Source organism: Moschus berezovskii, chromosome 24 (assembly GCF_049115385.1).
Source record: "Moschus berezovskii isolate FMDL1 chromosome 24, NW_MosBer_1.0, whole genome shotgun sequence".
Classification (NCBI taxonomy): Eukaryota; Metazoa; Chordata; class Mammalia; order Artiodactyla; family Moschidae; genus Moschus; species Moschus berezovskii.
Window position 1 is genome coordinate 53,801,184 of NC_142483.1, and position 20,799 is coordinate 53,821,982.

At 37.5% G+C, this 20,799-nt stretch overlaps 1 protein-coding gene across 16 annotated transcripts in view; it reads left to right on the forward strand.

The window, feature by feature from the left end:
* CLASP2 (cytoplasmic linker associated protein 2) overlaps nt 1-20,799 on the forward strand; it is a 182,846-nt gene that overhangs the window by 96,497 nt on the left and 65,550 nt on the right. For 7 of the 16 annotated variants that reach the window (XM_055414697.2, XM_055414701.2, XM_055414704.2 and 4 more), the window contains 10 exons: nt 219-289; nt 2,719-2,778; nt 3,862-3,939; nt 4,601-4,768; nt 8,026-8,081; nt 9,075-9,248; nt 16,169-16,192; nt 18,275-18,292; nt 20,381-20,482; nt 20,637-20,663. In XM_055414697.2, the coding sequence (XP_055270672.2) occupies nt 219-289; nt 2,719-2,778; nt 3,862-3,939; nt 4,601-4,768; nt 8,026-8,081; nt 9,075-9,248; nt 16,169-16,192; nt 18,275-18,292; nt 20,381-20,482; nt 20,637-20,663 (778 nt within the window). The remainder of the gene's footprint in view (nt 1-218; nt 290-2,718; nt 2,779-3,861; nt 3,940-4,600; nt 4,769-8,025; nt 8,082-9,074; nt 9,249-16,168; nt 16,193-18,274; nt 18,293-20,380; nt 20,483-20,636; nt 20,664-20,799) is intronic. The other 9 variants (XM_055414706.2, XM_055414698.2, XM_055414703.2 and 6 more) reach the window with 3 other exon arrangements.

The following is a 20,799-nucleotide window of genomic DNA, read 5'->3' on the forward strand; positions in this document are numbered from 1 at the left end:
AGTATTACAGCCACATCTGCCCTTCTAAAATTGTATCGTTACTATTACTTTAATTTGGGAAAACCTTTTGACTGATCTTAATTTCTTTCAAAATCTGATTTTATGGTTATTTTTGTTCTTTTCTAATATAGCTAAAAACTTGAATGCAAAGCAAGTAGAGGAAGAGATTATGTAAGGTACATGGTATTTCTCAACCTCTTCTAAACTGTCTTTTTCAGCATACTCATGTACCCAGACTTATACCTTTAATAACAAGCAATTGCACATCAAAATCAGTTCCTGTAAGGAGGTAAGTTTTGGAAAAACTTACTATAGCTTTATGTTGAATATTACATTATGTCTGATTCTTAGTTGGGTACAAAAATTAGTTGTCATCAATTTCTTGCCTTCTAGAAACCTTATTAAAGTTTTTTATATTATACAAGGAAAAAAGGAACAAAGTGCTTATTATTATGACTATCCACGTTTCTTGGCCTTTTAGTATTAAAGTGTGTCTGTGAAAGTCTCTCAGTCATGTCTGACTCTTTGCGACTCCATGGACTATTCAGTCCATGGAATTCTCCGGGCCAGAATACTGGAGTGGGTAGCCATTCCCTTCGCCTGGAGACCTTCCAAACCCAGGGATCAAACCCAGATCTCCCACATTTTGGTTTATTTGGGCCACTATTTCTTTGGTTTTCAGAGAGTTTGGAGTCTAGAGTCAGCCCTCACCAAGAATCCTACAACTTTGATTGACTGTCCTGCTTTGGGCAGTTGTTTAATTGCCCTAGAGCTCATGTCTATGTATGTTAGTGGGTCTAATGATGTGGACCCCATAGAGTTGTGAGGGCTGAATGAGAAGGACACTGGAAGACATGAACATAGTGTTTGGCACAGAGTATACAATCATAATGTCAGTCTGTCAATATATGTCTCATTATTTCTACGATATCACTGAAATCACCACTAGCACCTTTAGTATTAAAGACAAAAAACAAGATTTCTGTATTGGGTATTTAAGGAAATTGTAAAAAAACTTTTTCCCCTTTTTTGTTTGATAAATATGTTTATTTAAGTACTTTGAAAGTTCAGAAAAATAAGACATCATTGTTACCTGTAAGTGATTCGGAATTTGGGGACAGTTGTTTAATTACCTTTCTCCTATATCAGGGTCAGCAAATAACAGTCCATTGAGCAGATCTGTCCAACAGTCTAGTTTTGTACAGGCACAGGCTAAGACTGTATCTTAATGTTTTTGAAAGGTGGCTAAAAAGGTGGGAAAAAAATGAGGTAGAGACTGTGTTGTTCTCAAAGCCTAAAATATTTGCTGCCTGAATTATTTACTCTCAGGCCCTTTACAGAAAAGATTTACCAGTCACTGTCTTACACTGAATAAAATGGTAATTGGAAAATTAGGAATGTGAAGAGGAAATCAGGAAATGCATCATAGAATTATCCTGAAAATGGGGAGCATTTCAACACCTGTAAGAAAAGTGAGGTGTAGGCAGAGATGGAAAGCTATGCTGCAGGCTGCAGAGCCATTGGACAGGTCACTGAGCCCAGAAGATGTGATAAATGGGAGGTTTCAGTAGGAAAAGAGGCTGACTGCAGGGAAAACGGGGATAGGTAGAAGTCAGGGTATAGAGGGCTTTGAACGACTGGAAGAGATATTCCAATATTGTTTCATAAGCAGTTTTTGGTGAGAAGTAATGTCATCCACGGAGAAGGCAATGGCAAGCCACTCCAGTACTCTTGCCTAGAAAATCGCATGGACAGGGGAGCCTGGTGGGCTGCAGTCCATGGGGTCGCTACTAGTCGGACATGACTGAGCGACTTCACTTTCGCTTTTCACTTTCACACATTGGAGAAGGAAATGGCAACCCACTCCAGTGTTCTTGCCTGGAGAATCCCAGGGACGGGGGAGCCTGGTGGGCTGCCGTCTGTGGGGTCACACAGAGTCGGACACGACTGAAGTGACTTAGCAGCAGCAGCAGCAGCAATGTCATCCATCCTAGTTTTTATTCCAGCTGTGAACAGTGATTAAAAAGGGACAATGAGAAGCCTTGGTTTAATTAAGTAGGACTTCTTACATCTCATGTAAGAGACGGGGTGCAAAACTGGAGCTGTATTTGTGATAATTGACTGAAGGAGATTTTATTCAGTAAATTCAAGAGATTTCAGATGGAATTGAGATGTGATTATTGGATGTGGATGAGGGAGGTGTTGTCAACTGCTTCAAGCTGTGATCGCTAGAGTTAGAATGTTTGGGTTTAAGGCCCAGCTTTGTCACTATGGGCAAATTAATTTAACCTCCATGTTATTTCCTGATCTGTACCATGTGGACTCCATGAGTAGATTGAGAGGGTAAGGATTAATTTGTTGTTTTGCATGTAGTATTTGAGTTGATATCATAGCTTTCTTGGTCACCATTCTGTGTCTTCAGTTTCTAGTGTATAGTAGGTGTTTGGTATCTTTTAAATTAAGTTAAATTTTATATTTGAGAAACATTTTCAAGTTAAAATTAAGGTCTTTTTGAACTGTTAAGCATAGGAATAGTTGGAGTCTTAAAAAAGTTAAGTATTTGAGAGTAAAAATATCTAAAAATGTGTCTTATACTTTAATTCAGAAGACAAAATGCAGTATTATAGAAGAAAGTATTAATTAACGTTTAGTTGTAAAATTACATAACTGAGTATTAATGTTGCAACATTTAGTTAATGGTTAATTTTTATTTTTCAGGCGTTCATTTGAATTTTTAGATTTATTATTACAGGAGTGGCAGACTCACTCATTGGAAAGGTATACATCGACTCTTCCTCTTCCACCACTCTCCCCTCCCCTTTGTCATCAGTTCTTTAGAAATTGATGGTATTGGTTCTGCGTTATTTCTCATTTTCCTTTGAAAGTTATTTGTACTGATTTTCCTTTAAAGCTGTGATGCTCTTACTCATTGCAGCTGTGATTTTCTTCGTGGGGTGAATGAGGGTCTCTTAGGTATTTTAAATGGGCAAGAAATTCCAGGTTATATAAGAAATTCCAGGTTAAATTGGGCAAGTATTTTAAAATGTATCTCTAGTCATGTAAGATAGGTTTCCCAAGGTGCAATTAATCAAGTAATGAATGATTTAGTATAGAAGAAAGGCACTTCTCTTCAGAGGAAAGAGATCAAAAACGTGAGAGAGATTTGCTGGCAAATTTCTCCACACCAGCTGTCAGGTGACATTGGCCATGTATATACTGGGCAATGCTTAATGAAGCTCTGCAGTGAAAAAGAGGAAAATATGGACAGCTAGTCAGTCACTGACTATTTGTATGGCTGTATTTCTCATTTGTTTCAAATATGAAGCTTGGGATATACATGTATTTATGTTGAATACATTACTGATTTTCCATTCTTACGGAAAGCATTAAATCTATTCACAACCTATTTTTAAAAAATAGAATATGTTGTATACTGCAGGCGTGTTATAATTCCAAGTTTTAAGTTCTTTTGTGGCAGCTGCTATTCAATTTGGTTAGATTGTAACTGATGTACCATTAGCACGTTTCTACACTGGTAGGTTAGTGAGGAACCACACAAAAGATTTTCTTTAATTCATGAAAAATCTAAAATTTTAGTACTATTTATCTGGACTCCATATAAAAATAATTATGTTCAGGTTTATAATGTTTGACTTGTCAGAAGGGAACCATACATGAGCAAAATGTTTGGGGCGGATTATTAGGAAATTTTGCAATCTTAGATTCATTATTATGTACTAGTTACCTTTTTCTTCTCCCTTGCCCATTTGTGATTGATGTGAATATATAGTACATAGGCAGTATCGTTTGTGGTGAAATAGATAGTTTTATACACGAACCTAAAGGCACTTTATTTTATAGACATGCAGCTGTCTTGGTTGAAACTATTAAGAAGGGAATTCATGATGCTGATGCTGAGGCCAGAGTGGAGGCAAGAAAGTAAGTCTATAAGGTATTTTTGTGATGGTTTAAATATACTTTGGTCTTTTCTTTGACAGAAATTATGCTGGGAGAATGAAAATATTGAAAGTGTCCCAAGTATTGTATTTGACCAGCTCTTTAGTCAAGTGGAGATTGATTTTTCTCCATTAAACCTGTACTGGTTGTCTTAACAGTTCACTTAGCCTTGTTGTTTATATATCCATCAGTGTTTGTATTACATCATAACATATTCACTTGTGTTGTAAATAAAAATACCTGATTTACTGAACACTTGTTATGTACTTGATACTTTGTAGGGCAGTAGGTATATGCTCTTTTCTAAACCTTAAAATGATCCAATGAAGGTGCTATCTCCTTTGGCAAGTTTGGAGATCTGGAAGTTTGCACAAGGCCACCCAGATTGTAAGGATTGTAGTCAGGTTTTGAACTGAGATCTCCTTTTCTCAAAAGCCTGTTGTCTTCCTCCAAAACCTTGTTTAATTTAGAAAGTATTCACTTGGCACATTGTGGCTGTATTAAAACCTTTGGGGTTAAAAACTTTTGCTTTTCTTGAATGTACACATTTTACGGTTAATGTGTAATCACGCAAAGTTATTTCTTTAAGGTGTTTTTTTTTTTTTCCAGAAAAAAACCTAAAATTTTGTTGTTTGTTTTACAGGACATATATGGGTCTTAGAAACCACTTCCCTGGTGAAGCTGAAACACTGTATAATTCCCTCGAGCCGTCTTATCAGAAGAGTCTTCAGACTTACTTAAAGAGTTCTGGCAGTGTAGCATCTCTTCCACAATCAGACAGGTCCTCATCTAGCTCCCAAGAAAGCCTCAAGTAAGGTCATATAAAGGATCATTACTGATTACTTCCTCTTTTCAGCTCCACAGAGTTCCTTAAGTTGGATGGTTGAGTGATTGCTTTCTTCTTATAGCCTTGAAAAAATGATGACTGAATGTGCTTATTTCCTTTGGTCTGTTGCCTCAGGGGTTGGATTACATGCTTGTATAGCTTCTTCTCATTGGGTTGAGTTTAGGGATTCAAAGTTTGTGCAAACATTTTCAGACATGTTTTGTTAGAATATGCTCATGTCTTTGAGAAAGATTGGAAAGCACTAATTTGTGTACTTTTTAAAAATACACCCAAAATAGTCCATATAGTAAGTAGACCATTTCTAGGGCATTGTTGTGGAGGAATTATAATGAAGATTCAGAAATCCTCTTTAGAACTTTTACACAGCACTGTGTGACTGGTAAGAACGCCATTGCTTTCTCTCCTTGCCTCTGGCATAGTTTGAGATTTCAGCACTCCCTCCAGGGGAGAAAATTATCTGGTGTCTGACTCACTTCTCTGTTACTCCACTCTCATCATTATTCTGGCCACCTCAAACCCTTGCTGCCTTGACAGTTATACCCTATTTTCTGTTTCTTTAGCCCTGTAAGATGGCTAATTCCTAGCAGTGGCCACAAATATCTGCAGATTTCTCCAGGGAAGAGCAGCTCACAGAATATTGGTCTACCTCACTGTAGTTGCTGTGTCTTTAGGGTCTTTACCCCCACAAAGACTGCTAGTTGCCTTGGCAACTTCCTGGTCCAGGACAGGTACCAGGGTGGGCAGGAGAAGTATCTGGGGCACAATTGCAGGAAGTACTCACAGGGTCTTATGAGTACTAAACTACATAAGAGTTCAGTGGCTTTCAAGTTTTCAGAGCAAAAGAAGATACGATTTGATTTAAAAAAATAATTATTGTAGGAATCCGTTCCGTTCCGTTCCGTCACTCAGTCGTGTCCGACTCTTTGCGACCCCGTGGACTGTAGCCTACCAGGCTTCTCCGTCCATGGGATTCTCCAGGCAAGAATACTGGAGTGGGTTACCATTTCCTTCTCCAGGGGATCTTCCCAACCCAGGGATTGAACCCGGGTCTCCCGCATTGGAGGCAGACGCTTTAACCTCTGAGCCACCAGGGAAGCCCATAATTGTACCTAAACTTCTATTTAAATTTGTGATAAATCCTTCACCTCGAATGAGCTTTGTTGCTTTTTTTTTCCCTTTATTTTTACTTGCTGTACTCAAACTTTGTATATGAGTTGGCTGAAGATCATTGTTAAAATGCAGAATCTGATTCAGGGATGGGAGAGTCTGCATTTTTTACACATTCCCAGGTGATGTCATTGCTTTTTGTCTCTGGACCATTCTTTGAGTAGCAAGGATGTAAATAAGATGTTTTATCTTACTCTAGTAGAACATCTTTAAACATAAACAACTTTGAAATCTGTGGACTTGAATCAATCTGCTTCAACATAACAGTTTTAGGAGACAGTTATAGAAATAATATAATATTGGGTTTGATAACTAAATGCCAAATGTACCATTTAATAATAATAACTTAGGGCTTCCCTGGTGACTCAGATGGTAAAAAATCGGCCTGCAATGTGGGAGACCTGGGTTTGATCCCTGGGCCAGGAAAATCCCTTGGAGAAGGGAATGGCAACCCTCTCCAGTATTCTTGCCTGGAGAATTCCATGGACAGAGGAGCCTTGTGGGCTGCAGTCCATGGGGTCACAGAGTTGGACACAGCTGGGTGACTTATACACAGTAATAACTTAAGAATATTTTCAGTAGTCTGACATTAACCTCTCTTCCCCTCACCTTTAAAATTTGTAGATAGGGAATTCCCTGGCAGTTCAGTGGTTAGGACTCTATGCTCTCACTGTCACAGACCCAGGTTCAGTCCCTGGTCTGGGAACTAAAAACCCCACAAGCCGACTTCTCTGGTGGTCCAGTGGTTTAAGAATCCCCCTGCTAATGCAGAGAATACAGATTCAATCCCTAGTCTGGGAAGATTGCACATGCCACAGGGCAGCTAAGCCCGTGGGCCACAGCTGCCAAGCCTGTTCTCTACAGTGCAAGAGCCGCAGCTCATGAAGCCGCATGCTCTAGAGCCTGAACTCCACAAGGGAAGCCTCTGCAGCGAGAACGCCTTGAACCACAACTAGAGGAAACCGACACAGCAACGACAATCAAGCACAGCCAAAGATAAATAGTAAAATTTTAAAAAATCCCACAAGCCACATAGCACGACAGGCAAGTCAACAAACAAATAATATAATAAAGTAAAATAAACTTCATAGATATACTTTCCAGACCCTCTTACATACTTGCTGCTGCTAAGTCACTTCAGTCGTGTCAGACTCTGTGCGACCCCATAGACGGCCTCCCACCAGGCTCCCCCGTCCCTGGGATTCTCCAGGCAAGAACACTGGAGTGGGTTGCCATTTCCTTCTCCAATGCATGAAAGTGAAAAGTGAAATCTCTCAGTCGTGTCCGACTCTTAGCGACCTCATGGACTGCAGCCTACCAGGCTCCTCCGTCCATGGGATTTTCCAGGCAAGAGTACTCGAGTCGGGTGCCATTGCCTTCTTCACTTACATACTTAGATATGTTTATTTTGGGGCTGCAGAGTACCATTGTAGTTAAAGGTAAGTAATCAGAAAAGATATTAAAGGAGGCAGTGGATTCTTTTGAAATGATTCTAGCTGTTTTGCTTTCTAATCTTGTTAATGCACGTTACCCTCAGCAGCAGTTTGTAGCTTTGTTTCTCTTGCCCCACACAGCAACACTTAATGGCACCACTGTAGATGGCATCATATCTACGGAGTAATTGCTTGACTTTCCAGTGGCCACAACTGTTATGACTTAGGTGATGGAGGCTTTGGTTTCACTGAACTCCCTGTGTACTGGTAATAATACTCCCTCTCTCTCCTTCTAAGTAAAATACCTCAGAATAAAAGTGTTGGAGAGTGCCATTATTGAGTTCCCTGTTATAATATGTGTGCCGAGGACAAGAGTGAATAGCAGCCACCTGGTCCCTGTTTCTGTGGAGCTAACAATCTTTATTCAGTGCTAGTTATTTCATTTTTGCTTCACAACTAATTTAGATACCAATGATACATGACAACAACTGTTGTGAAGTGATTTGTAAAAGAAAAATTGAAACCAAGTCCTTCTCAACTCTTCAGAAATCTCAGTGGTGTTTCATTAAGTGTTGTCAGAGGAGTGATAAATTATTAAAAGTATTTCTTTTTACCTTGCAGTCGCCCTTTTTCTGCAAAATGGTCTACAGCAAACCCATCTGCTGTGGCTGGAAGAGGTAAATTGCCTTTTTAAGAGTCATAGCGTATTTTACTTAATAAAGTAAAAGTAGCTTTATAAGTAAAAGTTATTATGTAAAAAGCTTGTGATGTAGTGTCATCAATAATTTAAAAGTTTAAAACATTTATAAAGTTTTTCTTAAAGGTTTTTGAAGCCCATTAGAACTGTTTAAAAGCTAAACAGTTAAAAACAATAGCTTTTAAACTGTTTTAATGTGACCCACAAGGAGAAAATCATTTTACATAGTAAATAGCACACATACACACTTTACTACCTGTGTTTGTATACCATACACATACACTGCATGCGATGTACTGTGTGTAGTTGTATACCTGCAACATACATAACTCAGAGTTTATAAAACTCCTTATTAAAACTGAAAAACTAAACACCAGAAATTTATTTTATTTTTTTATGTTTTAATATTTATTCAGGTCCATTTTTGAACTGAGGTGACTTCTTTTAGCATCTCAGCCATTAAACACCAGATATTTAATGACTTAATTTGCACTGCCTGAGAGTGGCAGAACCTGAATTATTTTCTGAATTATCTTATCCCTGGACTGGTTCTACTTGCATTATTTTTATGGTCAAACAGTAGCCTTGCTGTCATCTATTTATCTTGTGCAGCACTTCAGTTTCATGAATCAGTTGTAAATATCATCTTTTCATTTACAAAACAATCCTATGAAGTTTTACAAAGTATAGTTATTTTTTCCCATTTTTTTGGAAGGAGGAAATGAGACAGAAGAGATACTGAGAAAAAATTGTCCAAGAAGATTTACTTGCAACAACATTGAAACTGAAGCATCCTGATTTTAAAGTACTTTTCTAGTATCTAGAAAATAAAGTACTTTCCTAGTATCCATTTGGCCACAATTTCCTTTTTGGACCATCATTCACTATCTTGTGGTGATTTCAAGTTTATATAATTTTATGCCATTTGCAGTGATGAAAATAATACCGGTTACCTTTCCTTTGTTTTTCATAGTATCAGCAGGCAGCAGCAAAGCCAGTTCTCTTCCTGGAAGCCTGCAGCGTTCACGAAGTGACATCGATGTGAATGCTGCTGCCGGCGCCAAGGCACATCATGCTGCTGGACAGGCTGTGCGAAGTGGGCGGTTAGGTGCAGGGGCCCTGAATCCAGGTTCCTATGCATCACTAGGTAAGATAGCTCACTATAGAAAATTGTACTGCATTTTCTCCCTGGTCTCAGAAAACGTAATGAACTATCATCAGTTTTAGTAACTGATCGTGGTGATATCTTTATCATCTCTATTTCATACTTTCTAATTATGAATAGTCCATATACTTTATATGATTCTGTCCTTGGAATGTAGTTCTGAGATATCTAAAATGCCTTATTTCTCCTTCTCTTCCTAATCATCTTAATCAAAGGAACAGCTCTTAATTCCTTGATTTGCCTGTAGAATTTTCACAGTTCTGCACTACTGCCACATCCCGCTGCTGGTCTCTGAGGAAGTTTGGTCTTGTACCCAGCTTCTCCATTCCCCTTCTCCTATCTCTGTTCCCTTCCCAAAAAGGTAAAGGCTTTTGGGAATCTGGGAAAACTGCAAAGCTTAATCATAATCAAAACTTAAACATACATCCCCAAAGCCATTCAGAGTTTGTTTTTTCTATCCATCAATCTTAAAAGTTTCCAGTTGGTTAGCCGTATTATTTGTCTCACTTTTGTGCTTCGTTTTTCTTTCTCTTGAGTGGTAGTGATAGAACACTAGGCAGGCAAACCATCGGCAGTCCATAGGAAGTGCAGAGATTCTGGGTGTGTATGTAGTACGTGATAAAGATGGCATAGCTGCATCCAGTGAGGAAAGCATATATTATTCATTAAATGGTGTTTAGACACATGGCTTGCAATCTGGTACAAAACTTGAATCACGTTTTACACTGTATAACAGTTTTTTCCAGGTGACTAAAAAGTTGAACAAAAATATAAAGCAACTTGATGAAAATATAATAGTCGAGTATTCATCTAATCTCAGGTTGGAGAAGACATTTCTAAGCATAAAAGCCAAAAATCCATGAGGGTAAAATCCCTCAGATTGAAATCTAAGTGTAAAAAATGTAACAAGTGGCTGAAAACAGAAAGGGGAAAAGGTTTTGCCAGGTACTGCAAGAAAGCTAAAATGTCTCCAAGTTTTATACATCTCGGGAAAACAGGTGAGCTTATTTTTATAGAAAAAAAAATTTATATATATCAAGAAAAGCATATTTCATAATTGCCACCAAAACACCAGAACAGATACTGAACCGCAGTTATAATCAAACAGATGCAAATTGACCTAAAACAAGAAAGGTAAAGTTAGTGACTGCTAGTCATAAAGAATGCGGTTAAAAGTACAGATGTGAAATAATCATGGAGCACTTTTATCTGAGTGGCATTTTCATGATACCCGTGAAATTTTTTAAAATGTTCAATGTTTAGAGCCTGTAGTCCAATGTTTTTAGGTAACTATGCCAAGAAATAAAAAGGACATTTATTATATTTTTAATAATGTATTAGATTCAAGTTTGATATGTTACAAGGGGAAATGTTTAAGTTATGGTTCAGTTCAGTTCAGTTCAGTTCAGTCGCTCAGTCGTGTCCGACTCTCCGCGACCCCATAAATCACAGCACGCCAGGCCTCCCTGTCCATCACCAACTCCCGGAATTCACTCAGACTCATGTCCACAGAGTCGGTGATGCCATCCAGCCATCTCATCCTCCATCGTCCCCTTCTCCTCCCGCCCCCAACCTTTCCCAGCATCAGAGTCTTTTCCAGTGAGTCAACTCATCGCACGAGGTGGCCAAAGTATTGCAGTTTCAGCTTTGGCATCAGTCCTTCCAATGAACACCCAGGATTGATCCTTTAGAATGGACTGGTTGGATCTCCTTGCAGTCCAAGGGACTCTCAAGAGTCTTCTCCAGCACCACAGTTCAAAAGCATCAATTCTTTGGTGATCAGCTTTCTTCACAGTCTAACTCTCACATCCATACATGACCACGGGAAAAACCATAGCCTTGACTAGATGGACCTTTGTTGGCAAAGTAATGTCTCTGCTTTTTAATAGACTATCAAGGTTGGTCATAACTTTCCTTCCAAGGAGTAAGCGTCTTTTAATTTCATGGCTGCAAGATCAGTGACATAGCCTACCAAAAAATGTACAATAATTTCATCATTTTATATAAAATTATATATATATGAAGGACTGGGCAAATATGGTTTTTTTGTAAGATTCATCTATATCATTGCATGTAGCTAAAGTTCTTTTATATTTCTATATACAGTGTTCTATTGTATGAATATATCACAATTTAGTTTTCTATTGGTGGCCATCTTGGTTGTTTCCTGGGTTTTTTTGTTATTATGAATAATACTTATGAACATTTTTATTTATAGGACTGGACAAAAATGTTGACAAAGATGTCAACAGTGGGTTGATCACTGCTTTTAATTTTCATAAAACTTTTCTATATTTGAAACATTACCTTGCTAGAAACGCATTATTATTTCAGTATATGAAAACCAATCAATATAATATACTTTGTAGTAAAACAAAGGACAAAAATCACATGATCACTAGATGCAGAAAAGGTGTTTGACAAATTCTGTCACCCTTTCTTGATAAAAATACTCAACAAACTGGGATAGAAGGAAACTTTCTGAGCCTGATAAAGATATCTGTGGGAAATCCACAGCAGTCATATATGACATGATGAAAGACTGGATGCTTCCCTGAAAATCAAGAACAAGATAAGGATGTCCACTCTTGTCTTTCCTAAGAGCATTGCCATGGAAATTCTAGCCAGGTCAGTTAGGCTAGAAAAAGAAATAAAAAATATCGAGATTGGAAAAGAAGTAAAACTTGATCTTACATATAGAAAACATGATCTTATATATAGAAAATCCTAAGAAATTAACAAAAAACTATTAGAGCTTATTAATGAGTTTAGCGAAAGTTATCAAAGGTAAGATCAATATGCAAAAATCAGTTGGATTTCTAAACGCTAGCAGTGAACAATCTGAAAATAAGGAAGCATTTCCAATGACAGTAACCTCATAAAGAAAAAATACTTAGGAATCTATATAACAGAAGAAGTGTAAGACTTTTCCAGGAATAACCACTCCTGTGTTTCTCCATTACTCTCTCACTCACACTGCTGACACCAATGTGTGGGATTTCACACCAGCAGTTCTCAGACTGCTGGGTATCCTTCAGTGCAATTCAGTTGTGACATAATATATATTAACACAGACCTCACAGGTTAAAGGCTCCCGCCCCGACTCACCCACACTTCAGACATCAACTGCAAGTCCAGGTTGTTACCTGTGCTTCTGACCAACTGGCTGTAAGTAAGAGGTCCCCTTGCCCCGCTCCTTTACAAAGGGTATTAAAGGATATGAATGAGCAGTCGTATGAAGAGATATAGGGGACGAGATCTGGAAAAGTCTGAAGCCCAGAGCTGCTTTCCCTGTGGAGTGGCAGTGTGCCTCTCTCCCAGCATATGGGTGTGTTCACCAACCAGAACCTCTGTGCTTTTGGCACTTTTATGGAGGCTTCATCACACAGTCCTAGTTGATAATTTACTTGGTCTCCAACTCCACGCCCCTTCCCAGAGGATGGAGGATGGGGCTGAAAATTCCAAGCTTCAAACCATGGTTTCATCTTTCTGGGACCGTCCCGCATCCTGAACTATCCAGGAGCCCACCAGGAAATGCCTCATTAGAACAAAAGACACTTCTGTCACCCAGGAAATTCCAAGGAATTTAGGAGCTCTGTCAAACAGCATTATTTATAACATCCCTAAAGTAGAAGCAACTCAAATGTTCATCAGCTGGTAAATGGTTAAGCAGATATGTACATACAATATTATGGAATATTACTCAGCCATAAAAAGGATCATATTACATAAAAATGAAATACTAGTGCATCCTCTTAAGATGGATGGAACTTGAAAGCATTATGAAATTAGGAACAAACTGGCACATATTTATGATTCCATTTACATGAAATGCCTAGAATAGGTGAATCCACAGAAATATAAATTAGTTGTTGCTAAGTGATGGGAGTTGGGAAAAATAGAAGGTGACATCAGTGGGTGTAAGATTTCTTTTTGAGGTGATGAAGGTGTTCTGGAATTGGATATTTATGAAGGTTGTGCAGTCTTGTGAATATATTAAAAGCACTGAATTGTGTACTATGAAAGTGAATTTTATTGTACATGAGTTGTACATTAATTTTTTAAGTGGGGAAAAATGGGAAACATAATAAAATTTATTCCTTGTGAGTCTTAACAATAAAAACATTTAATAGCTTTTATTTTTTAGTACTAGGAGAAAATACTGAATTTGAGATGTTTTGTGCTGTGATTCATGGTCGCGGAGAGTCGGACACAACTGAGCAACTGAACTGAACTGAATGTGAATTTGAAAGCCATCTGCTACACTGTTTTTTTCATGAGAAACTCATAACAGTGCCATGAGATTGCTTAATTTGTTGCTTTGGTTGCTTGAGTTTTGAAGGGCATGTTCACTTTCTTACAGAAGGGACAGATGCCCTCTGTCCTCTTCTTTTTCATTCTGACCCAGGCTCACACTCAGGGACAGTGAGATGCTTGCCTGTGGCTCTTTCCAGGGCTTAGAGAATAGATTTTCTCATTCTTTCTGTGTCTTTCGCTTTTCCTTACAGTGTTCCTTCCTTCCCTCCCTCCCTCCTTTCCTCTCTTCATCCTTCCTAGACGCCCTCCTCCCCTCTTTCTGACTTTTCTTCTACAGATGTGACTTGTGTTTTCTTTGTTTTCTTCACTTTGATTCTTGTTTATTTTGGCTGAACATTTATGGATCCAGAGATAATATGCTTCTGTATTGAAACAGTCTCTCAGTCTATCAGTAGGTTGCTAAAGGATGAGCAGCTAAAAGCTTGTTGAGTTTTATGCATTTTGAGTTTGACATCACCGAGACATCAACCTGGAATTGTTTTGGAGGCACAGTAGTATATGAGAAAGAATTACATACAATGGCAGAAAACTCAGGGGAGAGATCTGTGCTTGAGATTAGATTCGGAAATAATTAGAGACTGTTCATATTGTAATCTTTCAATATTAAACTTAATACATAACTTAAAGCAGTTGCCACTGGGTTTTTCCGGCACTAAAGTACTGAATCCTTTGACACTGGGATATGATGAGTGTTTTGAGGTTTACCCTTTAAAACTTTATCCTGAAGAAGTTTGGTAGAATGGGAGACAGGAATTTCTGTTAAGGAAACCTTAATACATCTATGCCAAATTTATGAATATTTGTTCTCAATGGCTAGGTTTGTGAGATTGCCTAAATGAAAAAGAAAGTAAATGGTTTCAGTGGTGTCATGTGACAGAATTCAGACTTCTGCTGATTGAGGAAGAAGTTGGAGAATCTGCATAAATTATTCCTATGCTTAATGGTTGAGAAGAGATGAAAAAACATTGTAGCAATTATCCACAGTTCAAGGTTAATGAACTTTTTGTTTTTTAAAACTGAAGGAGTTACATGTATACTAAGTTGGTAGGATCAGTAGAGAAGGAAAAGTTAAAATGCAAGAATAAGAGGAAATCGCTTATGGCCAGAATCCTTATGCGAGGCATAAGGAATAGGATGCATAGCGCTGGGGAATCAGCCTTGGATGCGGAAGGGTCATTAGCATCACTGAGGTGGCGGAAGAAACGGAAGAAAGAGGTAGACTTACATGGCTTTGGGGCAGCTGGGCGTGAGAACCGTGTCGTCAGGAGGTCGTCGTGTCTGTGTTTTCGTGTTTGAGGAAACAGAGTCAGGACATGTGCCAATAAAAAGCAGGATGCCTGAGAGGTGACCTGAGGTGTGGGCCAGCTTATTAGGGGTCACAAGAAGTGGGGTACTCTTCTGGCCTTCCTGCAACCACCCACACATAAGAGACTTGCTGGAAGAACTCACAGGACTTAGCTGTACTCATGACTGAGGTTTATTAGAACAGAAGGACACACAGCAGGATCAGCAAGGGAAAACAACCCACAGGGTGTTCTGGAGGCGTCGAGGGACAGGCTTTCAGAGTTATCCCTCCCAGAGGCAAAATGATGGGCTGTATGAAACATGCTCCTTCCTCGAGCAAGGACTGTAGAACATGTGTGTAGTGTTTCTGCCCAGAGAGACTCACTTGAGACTCAGCCCAGGGTGAGAGTGAAAGGGGGGTGGTTAGGTAGGCACTGCCATATGCCCAGCCACAATTACCAGAATCTGTTCTCCCAAAGAGAGAGCAGGTATTCCCCATAAATCACATTATCTGCAAAAACAGTTCAGGCACATTCCTTTAACAGGAGTTCAATACCTTTTCCCCAACAGTGAAACGATCAGGACCCAGAACTAACTTCCCAGTGGTCAGCTAAGGGCCAGCCCTGTAACTAGGTTCTTCTTAAGAGTATCAGGCCTGGTATGTTAATAATTTTCTGCACAGTCACTTGAGGCCAATTCTGATGATTACCCTAGTTTCGAGCAGTGCCTTTATATGACTTTGCGGTTTTATAATTGTCTCTGTTGGGTCACCTCAGTGTAGCGGGGTAGAAAATTAGAGTTGTTTGATTTATCCATACTTCAGGGCTTACAGGACCAAAAGTACTAGGAAAGGATGGGGTGAGGAAGCAGCAAGGCCATGGAAGGAAGATAATGACGAAAGAGCCAAATTTAGAGTGGAATTTGGCGGTGTGCTCTAGCCTATAGAGGAAGAAAGAAAGCAAAGCGAAGTGACTTAGATTATGAGAAGTTCAGCAGACCCAAGCAGGAGGTTTGTCTGATGGTGGAGGCGTCCAGGGTTGGAACATGGGCTTCTCTAACTTCCCAGGCAAATAAAAATTAGACCTATTACCAATTCAGTTCTTCTTCTTTTTTTTTTTCCGGTATCTTTGTCTCACAAAGAAAACTCATCTTATTTAATCTAGTATGTTTTAATTGAAAAAAAGTTTCATGTCTCTGCTATGAATTCTGTCTTCTTAAAAATAATGTTTTCCAGGGGTTATAAAAATCTTTTTCTAACATACCAAGTTTTCCTCTGTTCTTTGCTTGCTCTTTCATCAAAGAGGATACTTCTGACAAGATGGATGGTAAGAACTTCCTTTTCTAATTCTACTAAAAAATTTTATGGTTCTTGGATTCTGTGTAATATCTTTGTTGTCTTAATTTCTGAAAATAGACTGCTTATTTAGTAGCAGTCTTAATGTAAAGATGGTTCCGTAATTCTCTGATTGAATTTGGGGCTAGACATATCCATTTTGGGTTTCTCAGTTTATTCAAACACTAGATTCCTGTTTGTTATAAGTTAAATCAATTTTCTTAACTTTTTTTAACCTGAGCCCTTAGAATATTCTGGATTTCTCAAGTCTTTCTCAAAAATACTAGATTCAGGAGAAAGGAATCTCATAAGTCACATAATTTGATTCTTTAGTTTACTAACTCTGCCATAGAGAGAAACAGATGACATATTTTACTGATTCATATGTCTCCTTTGGTGGCTCAGTAATAAGGAATCTGTTGCCAATGCAGGAGACACATGAGACTCAGGTTTGATCCCTAGGTTGGGAAGATCCCCTGGAGAAGGACATGACAACCCATTCCAGTATTCTTGCCTGGGAAATTCCATGGGACAGAGGAGCCTGGCAGGCTATCGTCCATGGGTTTGCAAAAGAGTTGGACACAACTTAGCGATTAAACAACAATAACAGTGATCATTTATGGAAATGAAATGCTAGGTACAGATGCTGTCTTTTTAAGAGTGTGTTTCAAATGAACATTTAATCAAAATTGAACTTATTTTGAGCTGTACCTTTTAAATTTCATTATTTAATCTTTAGTTCTTGATCCAATATGATAATTTTTATCTGTATGATATTTTTGTCTAGTACTAGACTGTATTATCCGTACTTTCCCTTCATGTCATCAGATGCTACAGTGTTATCTAGAAACTTGAGCTTTTTTGTAAGAATTTGTAAGAAGATCATGAATCTGTAAGTCACAGTTTGAGATCTAGGAAAAATGGAAAATTGTATGTTTTTCTATCAATTATTACATAAATTCTGAAACTGGTATATTTTCCACTCTGATGATTTATTTAATCTTGGCTTGGGTACATGAATGTTATTTATAATTGGTCTCTGTGCTTCTCTTTATGTTTAACGTATTTCATAAATTTAAGAATTATTAAATGAAAGAAAACCCACCGAGAGATAGTTTCTATATTTCAGACCATGTGATATCACTTCTGTCACTGAGAGTCTGGATCCTTGAAAAACAAATTATTCTCACTTTCCAGATCAAAATTTTTCTTGTTTGGGTCAGAAACATCAACCTATTTGAGAAATCACCTGTGTTATATAATGTGATACTCTAACTGATGTTTAGTCCTGCATTTAAAAAAAAAAAAAAATAGTCTATACACACACAGATAAACACCTGTTACTGCTTTATAATAGTAGTGAGTTCTGATATTCATCCTTGATATTTTTTGACTGTGCTGTGCAACTTGTGGGATCTCAGTTCCCCAACCAGGGATTGAACCCCAGACCTTAGCAGTGAAAATGTGGGCTCCTAACCAGTGGACTGCCAGGAAATTCTCTTTACTTGATAATGTTTTTGCTAGCTTTTCCAACATCTTAGGGAGTACAAAAAAGTTGAATAAATAGCTGATAGAGTCATAGGTAATGCTTTGTTGAAAATAATACGGCCTCAGCCATGAATTTGATTCCCATGTTTGCCAGTTAGTTTTCTAGTTCGTTCTTGGACTCCCTTTTGAAAATGCTCAGAAAGTATTCTTACACTGGAAAGATATATTAAAACATTTGTTTTGAGGAGGTCAGTGACAGAGTTGTATCATTCTTGAGTAATTAGTTTTGATACTTTTCTTCATTTAAAATTTTCAGTATGAAATACAGCAGACAAACTGGTTTATTACAGAATTTTGCTATTTTCAGTTGTCTAGTTTTAACTTTTTTGTGCTGTGAGTCTTTAGGTTACCTCAAATTTTATTTTATCTCAAAACCTTTTAAAAGCTAATTTAAGGCTGTCAAACTAGAAGATATTTTTTTCTTTTGCCCTTTTGTTTTCGTCTTGGGTGGGAGGCACAAGGAAAGTCTTAATATCAACATTGGCAGACTTTGTTGAAATGTTATTGTTTTATTTCTCTTATTTAGGAACAGCATCTGAAGATGGTAAGAATTAAACATTTTGTTAGTAACACAAATACCTCTACATTAATATTTTCATTGGTAGGAATTAAATATTAAAAACTAAAATAGGCTACTTTCTTTGCAAATCTGTAATTTGCCAGCTGTGCTAGCTTCTACATTTTGTGTTTGGTTGTGTTATTCATGTAGATTTTCTTTTTTTTTTAATCCTTCATCCTGGAGTTTTGCTGTGTATCTTGCATTATCTCATGCTGGAAAAAACATAATTGCTTCACATGTTTAATAATACCTAGTATAAAGTCACATAGTTTCATTTTTTCTGTAGTGACATTAATGCTTTTCTTTTGTGTTTTTGTTTTTTTAATTTTTGCCAGTTCATTTATACTTTGTGAGTGCACGCACCATTGCTTTATCATTGGAGTTTAAATATCATCCCATTTAAATTCATTTATTTTGTCAGCTTTTAAATGTATCTTTGATTTTGAATCAGTGCTTGGGGAATTGCATATGGTTTGAATTTGGAAGTACAAAAACCTTGCTAGATATAATACTTTATTTTACTGAACCAATTTACCTTTTTAAAAATATTTATTATTTTTCAATTTGGAGAAAGGAAAAACTTCAGTGTTTTTATTTATCCTACTTGAAGGCTATCTTATTAATTAAACCTCTGATATAAAGCACAATTTTTTCCTAAATTTTGCGAGTGGCATTTTCTTGTAATACAACCAAGTAGATTTGACATTTTGATGGTCTCATGTTTGCTCTGACATACTTGAAATATTTTCATATTTTAAGTTTTGGAATACTTTATAAAAATGGTTTCTGGCACTGTGTCATTATAATTTAGATGGTAATATCAAAATAATTTATCTGAATTTCTTTATTATAATGGGTAAATTTTGCATTTCAAAAATAATAATTTTTTTTCTATTTTACTTCTTAGTCAGGAGAACATCATGTCCTATTCTAAGCAGACTCTGTAAAAAGGGTGAAAGTCCTGAATCATGAGCTTTTTAGGGGCCTTGAAGAAGTTGATAGAATGAGAGGATCTACCACCTGTAGTTCTCATTTTGCTTCATTTTATTCCTTGTTCTTTGTTATTCTCTTCTCTTCCCTCACTCATTTCATAATTTGGAAATTTTCCTTACCTTTAGATATGTTTTCTTAATTAATATTGCTGTATCAAGCTAGCCCGTAGGTCGTGATTGCCCTCCAAGTTGTGCCTTTTAAGTGAAAAGCATTCTGAGCCCTTCTCCATGATCTTGTTGGTATGGGTTCCAATGTGATAGTGATTGAGGCTGTTGCTTGAGAACACCAAAGTACCTACTAGTAATATATTTTTGTTTTTTCTAATGACAGTTTACTTAAGCACTTCGATAAATAAGCATTCTCTCCTCTGGTTCAAGAGCTCTAGAAACGTTTCTGCGCTTTGGTTTCATGGAGGGGGATGAAACAGTAATAGAGAAGGAAGGAATACTGATTGGAGGTGGAGAAGGAAATGTGTAGAGAAAAATGCCAACTCCTCTGTGATTGATGTTTCCTCGAACAGTTTTATAAATGGAAGTTGGTTGGTTGGGGAAGAGAATAGTAAACGTGTCCATGTACATCTGTAGTACTCTGATGTTTAGCACAGCATATAAAAAGTTATTTTAGCTAGTATTGTATCTTCTTGCAAGTCCCTTCGGAAGTACATTTTCAGTCAAAAAGACTGGGCTGTTGTTTCTAAGCTTAGGCTTGTCTTTTAAACTATAGGCTGAATTTGAGAGTAAATTAAATTTCATGGAAACTGAATAAGTGCATGCCTGTGGTAATTATCTTAATTATAATTCTGCTGGACTAATAATATCAAACTGAGAATGGAAATCTTTTGCTTGACTTTACTCTTACCCTTAAAGGAAAGTTAGTTTATGGTGCAACATATAAAAAACAGTATATGTTTTTAAAATTTCAAGGGAACGCTAATCTTTAAAGTGAAGTTTACAGTGTTACAGAATTTAACAATACTTGAGAAGCACACCCAGTTAGAAAATTATAGTGAGATTTTTTCCCCCTCATTACTGCATATTATAGAAAAATGTCTGTAATTATATAAATCATTTTATTCTTTAGGCCGGGTGAGGGCAAAGCTTTCAGCACCACTTGCTAGTATGGGAAACGCCAAGACAGATTCCAGAGGAAGAAGTCGAACAAAGATGGTGTCTCAGTCACAGCGTATGTATTACCTATTAGTTCTCTCGTGTTTCTGCTATGTTAGGATAAGCGTGTTCTTTGAATGTTACTGTATTAGGAGATTGACCAGTGGAAAAAGACAAAACTGATTCCCAAAAAGACAAGCCACATACTGAGTTCTTGTTCTGTACTTTAGGTTCATCATCACCTGACAAAAATGAAGGTATTTTTTTTTCTCAATGTTTTGGGTCAGTTGTTGTGCATGTTTTTGAACTTTTGGAGTGGGTGTTGTCTTGTCTTTGGTGTGTTATTAGGGCTGCATCATTGATACCTGCCACTTAGAAAGAGAAACTTCATCT